This window comes from Paramisgurnus dabryanus, chromosome 17 (assembly GCF_030506205.2).
Source record: "Paramisgurnus dabryanus chromosome 17, PD_genome_1.1, whole genome shotgun sequence".
Lineage (NCBI taxonomy): Eukaryota > Metazoa > Chordata > Actinopteri > Cypriniformes > Cobitidae > Paramisgurnus > Paramisgurnus dabryanus.
The window spans coordinates 23,456,382-23,475,623 of record NC_133353.1 but is presented as its reverse complement, the minus strand read 5'-3'; the positions used below and the strand labels follow the sequence as shown (position 1 = coordinate 23,475,623).

Here is a 19,242-nt window from a genome sequence, read left to right as displayed (position 1 = left end):
GACGAAACACTGTAGGAAGTAGCATAAAATACTATTTCTTTAGCATATAACAATTTTAGACTAAACTAATTTGGCCTTTTCCTGGCGTAGATTTTATTGGGACGAATGTTTATGTGCGGTAGTATCTACATATTACCAACAGATGGCACAAAAAGCATATGGAAGTGTGGTTGACGTTACTTAGTTTATTATTGAACAAATGTAACGTTAGGGGCATGAATGCATTGTATACTTAATCTAGTGGATGTATATTGTGCAAAGCTTGTATTATATATTATAATTTATTAAACTTTTAATCTATGCATGACGTATTGTGAAGTGTTACTAGTTCTGTGAATAGCCAAGATACTATGCGTCACTTGTGACGCCGGTCAGAAAAAAAAACATGATAAACATCAACACGATTAACAAAAGTTACCCAAGTAAAAAGCCACAAATAAATTATGTTAGGACAAAAACTCTCTCACACTGGTCCTAGATCAACAAGTAACCCTTTCAGTTTAGCCCTGTTTAGCAATGCTAAATAAGAGTTTTATTCATTATGTTGTAAATCTCTGTTGAGGCAGAAAGATGCTGCGTAGCAGCACTGAAGAGGTGACACCTGGCTCCAGCTCTGACCCTGGACCAAACAGCAGTACTTTAACTCCGTTTAACTCCATCAACTATGGTCAGGTAATCTGCAGACAGCTGGATCCTCGATCTTCTTCTGTCCTACAGACTTCATTTGGATCAGATGATGTTGGGAACGGTCTATGTCCAGGATCAACAGGTGCCACTGAAACGGGTGGTCGGACAACTGTGTTCACTGAAACACCACCGGCTGAAGGTGACAGAGGAATTACAACTAAAATATAAGATTAAAATCTAAGTGAAACTGTCTAAAGTCAAATGGAAGATCAACTACTAGTTGTGTTTGCACTAAATTGTGATACAGAGCTATAATAAGTATTTTTAGTAACGTTTAAGAACCATTTAACAAGCATAATACCTCATAGATGAATATGTGCAAGTTTATATTGCCTATATTAGACCTATACTTGCTGGATATTGACCTTAAAATAGGTTATTGACAGTTTCACACACTAGATCTATCATTTCTTCTCAGCTCAGGAACAGGTGAACTTCAGGATCAGTTCGTCAGTGGGTTCATCTGGTCCGACTGTCCTGTCTAGGAGCTTCAGCACTCCACATTTGAGGACAACGCCTGCACGCACATACCATGGCCAAACTCCTCAGAGAGACTGCAGTATGCAACTAACTATACAACGACTTTAGCTATGTTTTGTAGATTTTATTCCTAAAGTGATTGCTGATTGCTTTGCAAATCTTTAATACAGTGACATCATCTTCATCCGCAATGCTGTCTCATTCCGCCTCTGTGTTAGTGGCTTTGGTGGAAGGTCGTGGTTTAGCCCGTGGTGAGATTGGCATGGCCAGTATCAACATGAAATGCCCAGAACTGGTACTTTCACAGTTTGCCGACACTGGAACATATGCCAAGGTAATGAAATATTGCACAAAATAGAGCTTGTTTAAAAAAAGAATAATAATACACAATGTATTATAACTATGGATGCAGTGTTTTATGCATTTGTATTCTGTAAATTGTTGAACTCTTTGAAATTGTTGAACTGACACATTCAAAATAACGTTGAATGTTATTTAGGTAATTACCAAGTTGCATAACCTGATGCCTCTTGAAATTCTGATGCCAGACACTGCTAGTGTAAAAGGACAAGGAACCAAACTCTACAAACTCATCACAGAGTCCTTTCCGGTATCATGCACTCTTTTTAACTTATTATCTCCAATGTAAATCATGCCAGGGTGACAGTGTGGAGGTTGCAAATTACAACTTTTGTCATTGATCCAGCATGCACCTTCATCTTAATTAATTAAATATAAATAAAGACCACTGCCGCTTTCCATCAGAGTGCTGAACATGTCCTTTTGCTTCCTGTCCAGTCAGTCACATTTACTGCCATTCTAAGGAAGTATTTCAATGAGAAGAAGGGCCTGGAGTACATACAGCAGCTCTGTGTGCCTGAGTATAGCACTGTACTGATGGAAGTGCAAACCAAGTAAGATCCACTATTATAAGGTCAGCGCATAAAGAAATCAAAATACACATCTCAGAGGTGACCTTTCACTAGTGTCATAGTAAATTATTTGCATGTTTTAGTTTTGTAAAAAAATAGATAAATTGCAATGATTAGTTGTACTAATGAAAGTATTAAAATAATACAATGTGTCTTGTCTATAGATACTACTGCCTGGCATCTGCATCTGCCCTTCTAAAATACATTGAGTTTGTTCAGAACTCTGTATATGCTCCTAAGTCAGTGAAAGTGACCTTTACAGGCAGCGAGCAGACAGCCATGATTGACACAATATCGGCCAGCAACTTAGAGCTAGTAGTAAACAACAGAGATCACAGGTAGGTTATAATTTATTTTTTTTACTTTTTTATTATCAAGTGCCGGGCATACAAACTGCAACTCTAAAGTCATTGTCATCCAATTTAAGCACGAGTTCTGATGCATAAGTTTGCCCCTTTTCCCAGGATACAGTATAATCTGTTCTGATCATCAGCTGTTTTATCTGCCGATATCGATTATAGGCAGATACATTGGTGCATCCCTAGTTATAATGATTGACAGTTACTTTTATTCTGACTTACATTTTGTTATTATAAATAGAAGCTATGTAAATAACTGTATATTCCTAGTACTGTTTGAACATTCAAATGGCAGTAACAGAATGTTGTTTTATACAGAAGTGATCACACTCTGTTTGGCGTGTTAAACTACACCAAGACCGCTGGTGGCACAAGAAGGTTACGCTCCAATATTCTCGAGCCCCTGCAGGATGTGGCCACTATTAACTCACGCCTGGATAGCATACAGGTGATCAGCTGTCATGTTCATCTTCCTGCAGTTTTTTCTTGGTGAAAAGTCATTTAAAGGTGTTGTAGAATGTAAAACTGTATTTACCTAGGCATAGATGAATAATACGAGCTCTGTACATGGTAATGACATATCATGAGCCTCAAACGCGACTGTTTCCTCCTTCTTATGTAAGCCTTGTGCATGCAAAAGACAGCCAATCTCAAGATAACACCAACACTGACGTTTAGGTCAAGATGTATGCCCCAACATTAAATTACACATTAAATTAATTACAACATTGTTACAATGCTAAAACAAAGTTGAGTCAGTGCTATGCCAGTTAATTGTATGTAAATGCTAGCATTTAGGCTGAAATTCTGTTATTGATGTTACAGTTACGTTTTGCAGGTCCATAATTATAAAACAAAAATTAACAATCCATTAACAACCATAACATGATAACATGGTTGTAAATGGACATGTAAAACCGTCTCTGAATAATTTTTGCACTTAATAAAGCCACATACCTTCCATGTAGATATCAGATAACATTTGAACATTAAACATAATTTAACATATTATTTCAATGCATCCTTTAATCGTTTCTTTTATCTTTTTCCAGGAGTTATTGCAGAATGAAGAGCTCTTCTTCGGATTAAAGAATGGTAATTTAAATTTTATGTTATACACCTCAGTTTTATAAACGTTGGTTTCTTTGTCCTTTTTATTTTTTCTCTGGCTTTGTGAACTTCTCACGGAGCAATTTGCTTTTATACATAGTGACTAAACAGTTAGGCTTGTGGTCTCAAAGTCTTTATAGTTTCTAGGTATCACCTGAAATCGTACAATCATTATAAATTATTATATGATGACTGAATGCCATATCTAGCACTACATGGGAAAACTGTATTGATGTTGTTCTCTGATTCACAGCTATTGGAAACTTCTTGGATATAGATGAGCTGCTGTCTGCTCTTATTCAGGTCCCAAAGCAAGAGACGGTATGAAATTCAGACTTCTTTTTTTGGAATGACGGCTTGTGTAATTATTTCATTTTTGTTATTCAGTGTAGTTCAGGGAAATTTTATGTGTGAGAAATCTATTGGTGTTTTTTCATATAATTTCTCATTTCCCAGCTTAATTTACAGTGACAACTATAAGTGCCACAAGTAGTGTAGACACTGAGTTTTCCAATTTTTTCACTTTAGGTATCGGTGGCTGAAGCAAAAATAACACAAGTAATTCAGCTGAAGCACGTTCTGGAATTGGTCCCGCCACTTAAGGTTAGAATTGTCTGTACAATTTCAAAAATAGTGTATGTATTAATATTACACACAGTTTTCTCTGTATTTTTAATCATTTTGATTTTGATTATGTTATAGATTTTAGTTAGGAGTGCATTATACATTTCAGTGTGTTCACTGTTCACTGACCCTGTGCAATGCAAATACCTTTGCATATAAATTAAAATGGGTTAGTTATAAATTTCTTCAAATCTATTTACAGTGTATAGTATTATGCATTGTATCGTACTGCCAACATATCATAAAAGTTTGTATCGTGCCTCATGTACCGTGGTAGGCTACAGCCGGTAAAATAAGTATTGAACACGTCACAATTTTTCTCAGTTAACATATTTTGAAAGGTGCTATTGAAATCCATGAAATTTTCGCCAGATGTTGGGAACTACCCATGCAATCCACACATGCAAAGAAATTAAGTCATATCATCCATAAATTAAGTTATGTGTAATAATGTAAAATGAACATGTCATTTATCTAATACTTTGTACAAAAGCCATTGTTGGTAATAAAAGCTTCAAGATGCCTCCTGCATGGAGAAACTAGTTGCATGAATTGCTCAGCTGGGATTTTGACACATTTTTTCCACACAAACAGTCTTCAAATCATGAAGGTTCTGGGCTCTTCTATGAACTCTGATCTTGAGTTCTTTCCATAGATTTTCAGTTGTTTTAAGTCAGGTGATTGGCTAAGCCATTTCTGCAGCTTTATTTTCTTTCAATTGAGAGTCTCCCTGGCTTTGTGTTTGGGGTTAACCATTATTACATACATTATACATTAAATGCCATCATTTGGGAATGAATCAGCTGTTATTACTTGCATTGACAAGGGACAGTATTGCTTTTTTATTAGTGACTGTCTTGGCTTTTCATGCCTTTTTGCACCTCCTTTTTTTCAGGGGTTCAATACTTTTGCTTGTGTCATATTACATGATTACACATAACTTAAAGGGATAGTTCAGCCAAAAATGACAATTCTGTTATTATTTACTCATCCTCATGTTGTTCTAAACCTGTACGAGTTTCTTTATTCTGTTAAACACAAAAGCACACAGTTACTTATTGACTCCCATAGTATTTGTTATTCCTACAATGTAAGTCAATAGGTACAGTCTGTTGTGTGCTTACCATCATGACGAGTTCAATACTTATTTTACCAGCTGAATGTATTGTATCATGAGGCCCCTGCCATTACATAATCCTAGTTTAGATAAGTGCCATATTTATTTTTCGGAGACTGACATTGAGGACAGATCTACGTACATTTCAAGTGTGTTATTGTCTATAGGTTCTTTATCATGTTTTATTATTAAGAATTTAATTTCATGATTTATTAAGACATATTTAAAGTAGCATCAGCTGAATGACACAGTGAAAAACATTACAACCCTTTAACTGTACAATTTTCTCCCCGATTAGGCAAGGTTAAAACATTCGAAAACAGCATTGTTGGAAGCATATTATACTTCACTTGAAGACAGTAGGTAATAACTTTTACACACTCCCTAACTGTACCTATATTCAGCTCTGTGAACTATATTTGCATACATGAATGTGCTTGCATCTTATACTGACCTTTTAAGTCAAACATGAAACATGAGCCTGTTCTTCAATAAGATGCACTCCTGTGCATATAGTAAAAACAGAAGGCTCTTTACTGTCAGAGTACGAAGTGTGTACACTGTCAGTAAAAAATTGTCAAAATATGTATCCCAGCTTTCACTGGGGCTGTACCCTTCTAAAAATTACAGCTTTACACCTAAAATGTTCATATTAGTACCTCAAAGATACATATTAGTATCTCAGAGTCACTGAATTGACTTGATTATGTTCCATCTCTTTAAAAAATAATATTACTTTATCTTATATTATCTTAAATATGACTTTTTCCTCATCCGTAGTTTAATATGTGATGCATTACATTTACCGCTCACATTCCTTATGAGGTATCGCCAATGGAAGCTGTGACTTGAACTTACAAACCCCACCGCAGCTTTTCTCTGAGTAACCCCGAGTTACAGCTCTTAAACATCGGCCCCTTAAACATCAATAATGAAATGAATATAAAACTAAGTAAATAAAAATCTTTCTGCGGGCCAGATTATGTTATTCCTCCCTGCGGGCCTCAGAGAGGGGGAGGAAGGGCCACAAATGGCCCACAGGATGGGAGTTTGAGACCACTAACATGTTTTCTTGTAAATAAGCCTTTTTTTTTATCAGACTCTAAATGGATTCTCCCCATCAAACCAGTATTTCTGAATGACCTGAGGCCCGGATTAAGCAGATTTAAAGCGAAAAATATGATGAAAGTATGATATGTGCCGAGAGCATTCGGTTTATATCATATCTCATTTTTGACAGAGATGGCGTTTAGCTGCTTTTGAAGCTGGGCTCCTAATTGTTTTTCTTTTATATGCAGAAATGCAATCATTGCTTCATATGTATAGTCTTGTACATAGCCCATTAGGTATAACAATGTTTTTTTACTGTCCTAATTGCACTACTTAAGGTTTAACAGCATTCTGGACCAGATAAAATCCATGATAAATGATGACACCAGCTACATGAAAAGCAGTCTGCACATGCGCGCACAGAAGTGCTATGCTGTGCGCCCCAACGTCAATGAGTTTCTAGACATTGCAAGGCGGGCCTACACAGAGGTAGTAGATGACATAGCAGGTAAGCTCCTTACAGTACGTAAAAAGTGGGATGTATTGTCATTTTTCTCTGCAGGGCAGAGAGAAAAAATATTATATAATTATCAACCCAGCATTGGGTCAAAAAGGGACGAGCCCAGAACGCTGGGTTGTAATTTACCCCATGCTGGCTTGTTTCAACTCAAAATGCTGGATTGCTTTTAAACCATTATTGGGTCAAATATAAACATTTTCTAGGTCAACCCAGAATAATCCAGCATTTTCTTAGATTGCATATGTAGACTACGAGCAATTGACATACCTAGTAGACATTTGACATGCACAGACAGATGAACTCATCATTGTTCATTATTAGTCCTCTGTAGTCCACTCTTTAGAAGAGTAAAGAAGACTAACGATGAACTAATGATGAACATCTAGGTTATTGCAAAATAGTCAACTTTGTGTTGTTTTAACACATCTTGTGTTGTCCCTTTAATTTATTTGAACACAAAATGACACATAATGTGTTAAAATAATACATAATGTGTTATATAGGATAACACAAAACAATCTGTTAAAAATGAACACATATTTCTTAGAGTGTACAGATACACATTTGTTTTGTATGTCCCTTACATCTCTGTACTGCCACAGCCTAAAGTAGGTAATTTTTTAACAGGAAAGCCATATACCTGTAGCTATGACTACTTAGATCTATTCACGTTCTATTGTTTATATGTCATGAACATTAGCATTGTTGTTTTCATGGATTTTTTTTGTGGATCAGGATTGGTTGATCGTCTTGGAGAAAAGTACAGCCTTCCCCTACGGACAAGTTTCAGCAGTGCACGAGGATTCTTCATTCAAATGAGACTGGAGGGTGTGATTTTACCTGGAGGGACATTACCAGAGGAGTTCATTAAAGTACATAAAAGATTGAACCTCTATCAGGATGTTTATGTAATGTAACGTACCGCTAATATACATACATAATCTACAGTATGTAGCTAAAAGTATGTTGACAATTCTTCTAATGGATTTGGTTATTGCCGGTTAGGGCCCTTTTTTATTTCAGCATGATAATGACTCTATGTACAATGCAATATAAAAATGTAAAAAATGCAGTATTGAAGAACTTAACTGGGCCTACACAAAGATCAGATATGGAAGCAGATTCACAAAAAAAAAAATCAAATTTAGAATTATTATTTAAGAAAACTGTAAATAATATTTTGTTATTCTTAAAAGTTCTTCTTAAGTACATTTTTGTTTTTAAAGTTATAACATTTCAAACTTTAAATTAGGATTACAGTTGTTTATTTGGTTGTTTCAAATGCTAAGTGAAAAACATACAGTAACACTTTGTCACAGATATTAAGTTTTAAGTCCTATTAGAAAAGAGAATCTACATTTGGCCAAACAGTTGATAAACACTATTATCATCAACAGACAATTGTAATGATTATGCAAAGTTTTTCTAAATAGAATTACAAATATTGAAAAATCAAAATAAGGTTAAAGTGTCTGGTTGCATGTGTTTGCTGATGGACTTAAACTCAATTCTATAGGTGACCAAGCAGAAAAACAACTATGGTTTCACCACATTAGACCTTGTGAAAATGAATGACCACTGTGAAGAGGCTTTAAAGGAGATTTTTCACATTTCTTATGTGTGAGTATAAATCAGAGTAAGTTCCACACTAGCAATTCTAGTCTATGTACCATTTTAGCCATTAACTGCATTTTATTCTGCAGGGTTGTGTCGAGGTTCCTCAGTGAGGTCTATGAACACATCTACTGCCTGTACAAGCTATCTGATGCTGTGTCTATGCTGGATATGCTGCTGTCTTTGGCCCATGCTTGCACTGTGTCAGAATACGGTAAAGTCTTGTTCTTAATTTTCTATAGCAGCTGCAGTGACCCTGTCAAACTAGCGATTGGTTCTTTTCTCAAGTAGTGCCTTACTGCAGAACAACACATCCGGGGGTTGGTTCCAGATCCAGGGGTGGAGCTATATAATGCTGTTTTTTTTTTTTGGAAGCTGAACAAGCTTAACTTTCCCTCACAAACAACAACACAATTCTTTGGTAACGTTGATTTCTTGTCAGCTCTTGGGTGATGTGTGACTCTCTGTGGTCATTAAAAATCCCAGGATGTCCTTCGAAAAAGAGTAGGGGTGTGCCCCGGCATCCTGGCCAAACTTTCCCATTGGCCTACTAATCATCCCTTCATACTAATTGGCTATATCACTCTGTCTCCTCTCCACTAATAAGCTGGTGTGTGGTGAGCGTTCTGGCGCAATATGGCTGCCGTCGCATCATCCAGGTGGATGCTGCACATTGGTGGTGGTTGAGGAGATTCCCCCATTCATATGTAAAGCGCTTTGAGTACTGAGAAAAGCGCTATATAAATGTAAGGAATTATTATTATTATTATTATTATTATTATGTGTGCAGGCGCCATCCGCTTTTTAAGTCATGACATAAGAAATGCTGTTTCAGAGTCCAAGCATCCACAAATTTTTATAGAGAATATTATTTAAACAGCCGTTTATGAGCCATATTTGTTCATATTACACATTTAAGCAAAAAGGTTATAAACTCTCCAGCCTCACGGAATTAGTGACAGCAATATATTAATAATAAAAAATATTATTAAAAATATATAAAATATTAATGTCCATGAGTCCATGTCTGGTCATCTCGGATTTTGTTATGGAGATAAAAATTAGGATTGGGTTTTTTTTTGGTAGTTTTGCATTATGATATGAGTGTATAGTAGTGTGATTTTTCTGTTATTTCCCTATGACATTTGAGATGGGTTGGACCTGTAAGTGTTGCATGATATCGGACGTAACAAGCGGATTCTGAGTGAAGTGCCCATATAAGGACTTTCACTGTACTTGTAGCACTGCTTAAGTAAAAAACACTTTTAGAAACTTGATAGAACCCCAACGAAGTGCATTCAGCACAGAAATACTTTGTCATAGGACTATCAGAAGCTGGGAAGAAATGGCAGAAATCCTATTGGACAAATTGAAACGCTGATACCATTTTTAATGACTGTAAGGGCTTTGATCTTAATTTCCTACTCAATTTTGTTTTACACGATTTTCATTTCTGTACTACTTAACCTGTACATTTGTCTATATCTGGACGTTACATGTACACACAATGTGTGGCAGTAATCATGGCATCTGTTGTATATAGTTTGGATAAATTTCCATAAATAAATAAAAAATATTGATCACAAATAAAATAAAAAAAGAAATACTTTGTCATACGTCCAAATAGTTTTTTTTAACCTTTGCCCATGTTTAGCATGATGAATCAAACTCTTTAACTGTTAATAAGTCGGAATGGATGAAATACCTCCTTTAATCAAACATACACTTATATTGATATGTTGCAACTAATTGTGGCATGCAACATTGCAAATATGCTGGTTCATGGAGCAAAGTATATAAACTGGTTGGAGTTGGATCTGGATCCAACCTTGCCCCCTGGATGTCATGTTCTGCAGTGAGGACCATCTCCTTTTATATGGGAGTTGATAATTCCAGACTTCCAATTCGTTTTAGCTGTATGTAATCTCGGTTTTGACCACTAGACACATGTACATTTATTGTGAGCATGTGTGGTCCTGATTTTCTTTGTATACTTTTAATAACTGTAGTATTCTGATTTCTGTCTGGATTTCCTGCAGTACGTCCTGAGTTCACCGATACGTTGGCAATTAAGCAGGGTCGCCACCCCATTCTGGAGCGCATTTCTGGGCAACAACACATCTCTAACAACAGCTACATTTCTGAGGGAAGCAATTTTGTTATCATTACGGGCCCCAACATGAGTGGCAAGTCCACCTACCTCAAACAGGTGGCCCTCTGCCAGATAATGGCTCAGATAGGCAAGTATTAATAAAGGTTTTAAATGCTTAGCATTTTATCTGGTCACTAAATAATTAGTACTTTTATGGGTGTTATTTCATCATTTTAAAATGTGGAAAATGTTAAAGGTCCCGTTCTTCCTGTGTTTTTTAAGCTTTGATTGTGTTAACAGTCATTGTGTTCATGTTTTACGTGTAAAAAAACGCAGTATTTTCCACAAAATTTACTTACCTGTATACCGCTGCTTTCACTTTTCTTAAAACGGGCTGATGTCTTCCTTGTCCTAGGAAGTCCCTCCTTCATAAATACCTATTGAGTTCTGATTGTGTAGTTTGTTTAGTGTGTTGTGATTCAACAGCAGCTTAGCTTAGCAGTGCTGTTTGAGCTTAGCTGGCGACTGACGTATTCCTGTGGGCGGAGTTTAGTCAAAAACTCTTATATTGCAGTGGCGGCTGGTGACTTCTTTTTTGAAGCGCACGAAGCGAAGTTCGTCACAACATGTATGTAGCTTGTCATGTGTGTGGTTCATAATTTCAAAATATGTGTGCATCAGGTGTCATGCCAAAGTAAGTGCCTGCTGCAGACGCGTCTAAAGGGTTTATGATAAAATAGACGCTTGCGTTTGCCAGATACTCGCATAATCTTATGCGTAATCAGAGTTTCCTGTTAAGGAAGTGTCTAGCATGTATTTTGGGAACGTGAGCGTATCTTTTATCATAAACGGTTTTGACGCGTGTGCAGCAGGCACTTATTTTGACAAAACACGTGATGCACAAAGGATCTCTCGACACGCAGGACACATATTTTGGAAAAGGGAACCACACACGTGACAATCCGAACACTTATTTTGAATTAGCGCATCCTTGGATGAGCAGTCACGAGCCGCCACTGTTATATTGATGTCATTCAACAGGGAAGTAGAGGGCTGTAGTCCAAACCGGCCGTTCGCTGTAGGGATTGAAAGGGGAATTCTGTTAAAGAAAATATACCGCCTGGCAGTGAACTTTGAGCTTTATCATTTTGCCGGTATTATTTATGCTCTAACAGCAACATTACACACTAACTAAAGTTTAAAAAATGGGATGAAATGGAAACGTGACCTCTAATAATAATAAAGAGTTGGGATGTGGAAAATCAGCATGTTTTTGGCAAATGGTTTGAACTTTCGGACTATTTTTGTCTTTCTGAATGAATTTCCACCAGCTGTTTCAAACAAACTTATTTACAAAGTCTTTGTTCCAGGATCCTTTGTGCCTGCGGAGTATGGCTCTTTTCGTATTGCTGATCAAATATTTACGAGAATAGGCGTAGATGATGACTTCGAAACCAACTCCTCTACATTTATGGTTGAGATGAAAGAGGTTAATTAAGCATTGTGCAAAAAACATACAGTGTATCTAGTATTACTAAATGATTTTTGCACACATTCAGATATTTTACTACTACCCTACACTGAAGAAAATTGTGTTACAAAGTGAAAAGAATTCATGTAAACTTTTTAAGTTGAAGGAAAAATTTAGTAGTAGATGTAACAAGTTGACGCAATTTTTTTTAGTGTAGCTACCAGTGTTTTTTAATAAATATAGCTATACATATTTATGTAATTTTATACAAAAATGTTTAAAGATATGTAGGGTTAAGTTCATCTCACATATAGTCATTAAAATAATTTTTGTGTTTAAATACTTCTAGGTGTCTTACATCATCCACAATGCAAGTGCCAAGTCGCTTATTATTATAGATGAGCTGGGTCGAGGCACCAGTCCAGAGGAGGGGGTTGGTATCTGCCACAGTGTCTGTGAATTCCTCATCAATCTTAAGGTACTTCATATAGTATCAAAGTATTCCTGATAAGAGGTAAAGAACATATACTCAACAGATATTCGGGTAGATAAGTCACATTGTATACTTTGGCTCTTGTAGGCCTTCACACTGTTTGCCACACACTTTCTTGAGCTGTGTCAGCTTGAAACTCTTTACCCCAACGTGGAAAACAAACACATGCAGGTTCAGCATGTCAAAAAAGATGGCAGAGCGGATAGTGTAGTGTACACATATCTGCTAAGCCAAGGTCACTCAGATGAGCGTAACTATGGTAATTTACAAGTTTAATACCATGTATTTCACGATGTTAAAACTATACTTTTGTATATATGCAGAACATCTAGAATTAATAAAGCAAAGACATTTTCTGCTATTTGTATAGGTATAAGAGCAGCAGAGATGACCGCATTACCAACAGACATTATTCAGGAAGCCAAAACTGTTGCAGAAAAAATCAATCAAAGGCTGTGGGTATGTTTCATCCTTGACATGTGAAACAGAAGTGCAAAAAAAACCCCCACAGACCAGTCTTAGTTCTCTACATTCCTTTGACGTAATCTTCACGCATCTCCTTTTGTCCTGTTCATAGGCCAAGCATTATAGTGACCCTGCCACTCTCAGACAGAGGGCAGTATATCGTCTAGGCACCAGACTGTTGCAGACGGCCCGTAACTCACGGCTAGATCCACAGAGCCTACGTCACTACCTAAAAGGCTTGAAGAGACACTACGAAACTGAATTACAAAACAGTCCAGAGACAACAGAGGAGTGAAGTCTAGTTTGAGGAATAAGACTTGGGGTTGGAATAAAGGGTAGGATTTCAGAAAATCAGTTCAGTGTGCTCATTTTTATCATTTCAGACAAGATCTTGAACAAGACCAGACTTCTGCAAAAAAAATAGCCAGGAGAATGTTTATGATTTATAATATGTATTTTTTGTTGTAAGTTGTTTGTAAAAATACCTTGCTCTGTAATTGCTGTTAGAATATTATTTTTTATAAATGGAGCTGTTTAAAGGGAGATATTAAAAACATGACAACATTCTTTGTTATTGACTGTAGTTACATAATAACCTGAAAGCTGAATCAGAGGTTTTTTTCTTAAATTCATCTTCAATACCATTGTAAGGGATTTCAGGTTTCGGAAGGGGAACAAAACTAAAATCGTTTCAGGGTTTCAGACACAATATGTCTGAGAGCATTGCTAGAGTATGAAAATATTGTATTGCAATATGGAGCATTTAAGTATTAACACTAAATCAAAGCTAAACAACAGATTTGTAAATTAAAATGTTTAATAACAGTACTGACTTAAAGTTACAATTGAAATGGTTACACTATAAATGCATGAATTGGTAAATAATACAAACAATTAACGGTTTCCAATATATGTGAGATATTACCTGATAAGATAGAAAACAGAGAAAGAAAGAAAAAAATTTAGAAGAAAGAGATTCACACTTGAGAACTGGAATCTAGGCCTAATGGCCTGAACCCCAGAGCTCAGGTGAAGAAGAAAAGGAAAGGGAAAAGGCCAATGCAAAAGCAAAAGCCAAGAGCTCATAAACCCCTTGACCTTTATCCTCTATCTCTTGACCATGTGATTAAACCTAACATGATACATTCAAATTGACCAATCAGAAGATCACCTTTAACCCCCAATGTACTTGACCAAACCCAACAAAATACAAAACTGACCAATCAGAAGACCACCTTTAACCTCCACTGTATTGGATAAACAGCTGTGACAATAGTCTTTGATCACTATCAGCACAGGGGGTTGTGACAAGTTGTGACCAAGTAATTAATTCCTATATTTTAAATCTTACACTCATGTTTCTTCATTACACTGGTAAAAAAAATCTGACCGCTATCAACAATTTTTTATTTATTTCTAACAACTGTTTGAAGTTTCATGTTATTAAGTTTCACCTGAATGCCAGAATTGTGTTTTTACCAAACCAAAAAAGTATAATTACATATGACTTAGATGTAAGGTCATGGCATATGTAGTATGCACGCTCCCTGGCAATCGAAACCATAAATATATTATACACGTGCACACACACACACACACACACACACACACACACACACACACACACACACACACACACACACACACACACACACACACACACACACACACACACACACACACACACACACACATTCTGGTTTCCATGTTTTGTGAGTACATTCCATAGACGTAATGCACTTTATACCGTACAAACTGTATATTATATTCCCTTCCACTACTAACCCAACCCAACCATCACAGAAAACTTTCTGATACATTACATCTTCAAGAAACATCATTCTGTTTGATTTATAAGCTTGTTTCCTCATGGGGACATCAAAATGTGCCCACAAGGTCACAAAAACACTGGTATTCCTATCTTTGTGGGGACAATTGGTTAATTACCAGGTACACACACACATGGTATACTGCCCTACAAAGGCTAAGTGTAGTAACTATGCAAACACTGAAACTGAGAAAAATGCCCCTAAAGTTTTTTACACCAGCCAGTCAAACATGTTACTGCAATTTTGGCACACACGTTTCCTTGAAATGTGACAAGATTGAACCAGGAGAATGTGTCACAAGACACAACAGGTCTCACAAAGCCTATTTCAATTCTTAACTCAATTTTGACCAAATGCGTAGTTACTGCGCTTAGGCTTTGTAGGGCAGTATAGTTATATTGCCAGTCATCTCTCTCTCTCTCTCTCTCTCTCTCTCAATTGTGATGGTTTTAGCTCACATTTAACAAAATCCCACCAATTTAATACCACAACAAATTAGACTATTTCATGAGACCAAAATAGTTTTTTAATGAATTGTTGGCCTTCTGGAAAGTATGTTCATTTACAGTTTATGTACTTAATCATTGTGCTTTAATTACTGCCTCATTTCGTTGTGGCATAGAGATGTGCACTGGTGAGGTGGTATGGAAGCCAAGGTTTCTTTGACAGTGGCCTTTAGCTCATCTGCATTTTTTGGTCTCTGGTTTCTCATTTTCCTCATGACAATATACATACAATATATATAGATTATCTATGGGGTTCAGGTCTGTTGAGTTTGCTGGCCAGTCAAGTGAACCAAAACCATGGTCATTTAATCAACTTTTGGTGCTTTTGGCAGTGTGGGTATGTGTATTTTCGAACATTTCCTTTAAAAAGCTGGTCAAAATTACCTTAAAATTACTGCCCTGTGGTCGAAGTGCTGCAAACTAAGTGCTCTGTCACCATACATATATAGTTCTCATTTTTATCTGCTTCAAAAATCGCCACATTTTGTTTTGGGCCACCATACTTACTTGTGTAACTACTCATGTAACAGTCTTAAAATAGGAAAAACATGGAAGTGTTTGGTGGCTTCTAAATTTATCCGTTTGGATCCTAAGGAATGAATGGGGCTAGGCTTAACGCTAACACATTCACGACGCGGCGTACAAAGATTAAGTGTACGCATTGAAAAAAGAAATGTATGTATTAATTTGTCTAAGTTGAGGTAAGAACATAGTAAAATATTGAAAACGGTGGTGTTTTCCTTTAAACTGTCAGTCATATTATAGTCAATATATCTACAATCAGAAATAAAAATATGGTTTAGCAATTAAACTAATATACAAACAGGCCACAGTACAAAAATAATATACAAATAAGACAAAAAAAATAAAAGTATTATAAAATACAAAACCTGATTTTATTACTATACTGTAGCGGAGCTTTTTTCCTTTTTTTTATAATTTTTACGATAAAAACATTAAGAACACACAAATAAAGTCATTAATACAGAAACAACAAATAATAGGCAAGAACAGAGCCAGGGGGAGTTTCAAATAAATACATTAAAGATAGATAGATCATACTGTAGCCGAGGTGCTTCGTGCCGACCACTTTGAGGAGAAAGCTCATCATCGCGAGAGTTTGCAACCCCGCCTCCCCGAGATTTCCGCTGCACGTCATCCCCGGTTTCTCCAGCAGAGATTCGTCTCTGCTCACTGTGTGCGCTTCAGCCTTCACTGACCTGACCCTGCCAAAGCGAAACAAGCCGCCTACAGCCGGGCCGGAGCCGCAGTCCAAAGCGCTCTCTTTACTGAACGCCTTTTCATACCGACAGTATAATAACAGCAAGAAAATCACTGCAGGTAAGCGGAGCACCTGCTTAATATTTTTATCCACTGTGGCAGTGATTGTGAAGATTATACAGGGCCTAGCGCACTACCTGATTCGCCAATCCTCCTCCATGCCATGCTGAAGCACAAGGAGCCTTTAACTGGTCAAGGCTTTAGGTTTAAATAATGATACATTTACAAAATACCGCATACTCACTGTAGATTGACTAATAGTATGCATACTTTCGCTTTTTGTTATTATATTATTTACATAAGGTTTATACCTGCGGAACAAGCTGATCATGTCCGGTCAATCCACGCCTGTCTCTTTAAAGCTAAGCTAAGCTAGTGGTACTAATGCAGTGTGACAGGGCTGTCGATGACCATTGTATGCGAAATCATTTGTCTTCCTCTGGTTTATTTGTCCTTTTTCCACTGCACAGTTGCCTGACAAGTCTCAATATATATTTTGCTAAAAAAAACTGCTGGTTACTTGGTTATTCATATTGGCAGTGCAGTGACAGCTAGGTTCTTGTTAAACCGTTCGACCTACTTTAAATCCTGACTGCCATGGGATATAATTTTAACCAGGAACAGGAATGCTGGACTTAGCTCCTTCTCCCGACCCATTGTTAACTCTTATTAAGATATAAACTTTTACTGCACCTGTCGCTTGATGTGTCTTAGATCCCCAGCCAGAAATCTGTTTATATTGTTGTGTTTATAGCCAAGTAAGATTTAAGCATTACACCTGCGCCATGATGTAGATTTGACCAAGGAGATTACCTGAGATGGGTGGTTTTAATGAGCTAGCCTTGAAATTCGCGCATGCGCAAATATTTTTATTCAGGGAGAGAGTACCACATACTGCACAATGACAGGTGTCTCCCAGCACCTTACTATAAATTAAATTAAATTTTATTTATATAGTGTTTTTCACAATTGTTAAATTGTTTCAAAGCAGCTTTACACAAATAAAATCAGGAGAATACACAGAAAAATCAGTGGACAACTTAAGAAGCAGAGTACAGCGGCTAAGTTTAAAGGAAAACACCACCATTTTTTTCAATATTTTATTATGTTCTTACCAGGGTTCTAAATTAACTTTTTTGACCACCAGCCAAAGTGGCTGGTAACTTTCTAAAGTTACCAGCCAATCAGCATTTCCACTAGCCAAATTTTTTCCGGTGAAAATAAGAGAAATTATGAGTGCCACTAAATGCAACAATGATTTGTTTTTTTTCTTTCGCGTGCATGAGACAATCCTGACAAAACATGACAACATTTTTGTGATGAAACATTTCTCTGTCGATAGACATAAAGCTTTACTGGGGCACATGCCCCCCATTTTTTGCTGACTTTTTTGAAAGCCTGCTGTGTGCAAGTATACAATGTCCTTTGCTTAACCCACTATTCTACAGTGCAACAGTTACTGTGAAAGATTTATATGTATTTAATAATATTTAAGTATAATCTTCATCATACCTAACATTATTAACATGTTTGGAGGCATACATGGCAGAAAATGTTTGGTAATAATGACAGCAGAGAAATATTTTCTACATTATACAATGATAGCAATGATTAATAACTTATTTTTACAAGAATATTTTAAGAAACCAGTCATTTTATGACTGCTATACTAAATAATCTCAATCACAGTTACTGCTAACTGTTATGTAAGTTAGTGTCCTAGAGTTAAATATTAGTAAACTAAATATTAATTTCATATCTGCAAATACAGAACAGTATAACACATACATCTGTGGATTTTCTCAGCAACAATGCAATCCTATAGACTTGACAAAAGGTTTTCCTGAGATTTTTCCTCTAATGTTTGAGACCTGACAGAGTGAGGATGTAGTTTGTCTTACCTCCCTTAATCTCATAATCTTTCCTTTCTGCTTCCCTTTCCCTGCTTTGCAAAAAAAACATTTCTGATGTCCATCTACAGAAGCCAATAATGATCGAGTCAAAATAAGATTAGCATTATGATTTAGAAACTTACTTCTCGTCATGTTTTCATAATTACTCATTCACGTGGCGTCCCCTTTTGGATGCAGTTGCGCGCGCGGAGGAACGCAAAGACGGATACATGCCGCTATTTTCTTTGTTAAGGAATACACTAGTTAACTGCTAAAATTTAAACTTGAGATTTACACATGGGCACAAAAGATTTACACTGGATCACATGCCCCAGTAAAGGGGTGTGGCGACACCGCTGTCTTTTAGTCTATCCTCCCTGCTCTGCCCGTTCGTTCTCCATGGTTTCTCGCGCTGGTTTCGCTGCAAACTGCGCGCAGCCAATTGGCGTATAAACATCATCACGTATTACGGCACAGTGTTCATGGGAAATGTCCTGCCAGAGGGATAAATGACCGAGAACGAAGCTTTATGTATCTTGCATGCAATGCCTCATGCATCACCGGCCAAACTGGCTAGTAAGTTTTTATTAACACCCGCCAAAATGAATTTTAACCCGCATTTGGCGGGTTGGCGGGTGTTAATTTAGAACCCTGGTTCTTACCTCAACTTAATACATTAATAAATACCTGTCTTTTTTTAATGCGTGCACTTTTAATCTT

The 19,242-nt window shown here is 36.7% G+C and overlaps 2 protein-coding genes and 1 long non-coding RNA gene across 6 annotated transcripts in view; 2 read left to right on the top strand and 1 right to left on the bottom strand.

Moving 5' to 3' along the window:
- The first annotated feature begins 385 nt into the window (after window positions 1-385).
- On the top strand, window positions 386-13,562 carry msh4 (mutS homolog 4). Its single transcript, XM_065288601.2, has 21 exons — window positions 386-826; window positions 1,106-1,246; window positions 1,338-1,501; window positions 1,667-1,777; window positions 1,966-2,081; window positions 2,264-2,437; window positions 2,777-2,906; window positions 3,511-3,553; window positions 3,822-3,889; window positions 4,097-4,171; window positions 5,608-5,672; window positions 6,698-6,867; window positions 7,615-7,751; window positions 8,396-8,499; window positions 8,583-8,707; window positions 10,533-10,733; window positions 11,956-12,074; window positions 12,406-12,534; window positions 12,637-12,808; window positions 12,920-13,008; window positions 13,127-13,562. The coding sequence occupies exons 1-21, from the start codon at window positions 571-573 to the stop codon at window positions 13,307-13,309; spliced, it is 2,772 nt and encodes a 923-aa protein (XP_065144673.1). The 5' UTR covers window positions 386-570; the 3' UTR covers window positions 13,310-13,562.
- Window positions 7,261-17,442, bottom strand: LOC135778149 (uncharacterized). Its single transcript, XR_010544416.2, has 4 exons — window positions 17,324-17,442; window positions 12,415-12,560; window positions 10,945-11,661; window positions 7,261-7,719 (listed from the first exon to the last, which is right to left on the bottom strand). It is a non-coding gene; the product is annotated as an uncharacterized lncRNA (long non-coding RNA).
- Window positions 16,520-19,242, top strand: part of ktn1 (kinectin 1) — a 47,178-nt gene continuing 44,455 nt past the window's right edge. For 2 of the 4 annotated variants that reach the window (XM_065288598.2, XM_065288597.1), the window contains exon 1: window positions 16,520-16,690. The gene's annotated coding sequence lies outside the window, so the exon portion shown is untranslated. The remainder of the gene's footprint in view (window positions 16,691-19,242) is intronic. The other 2 variants (XM_065288600.2, XM_065288599.2) reach the window with 1 other exon arrangement.

Bases quoted from the DNA above. Each gene is read 5' to 3' on its own strand.
- msh4 (XM_065288601.2), top strand. From the start codon at position 571: ATGCTGCGTAGCAGCACTGAAGAGGTGACACCTGGCTCCAGCTCTGAC. The intron at 1,502-1,666 runs GTAATGAAATAT...AATGTTATTTAG, and splicing joins ACACTGGAACATATGCCAAG to GTAATTACCAAGTTGCATAA. The intron at 2,907-3,510 runs GTGATCAGCTGT...ATCTTTTTCCAG, and splicing joins CACGCCTGGATAGCATACAG to GAGTTATTGCAGAATGAAGA.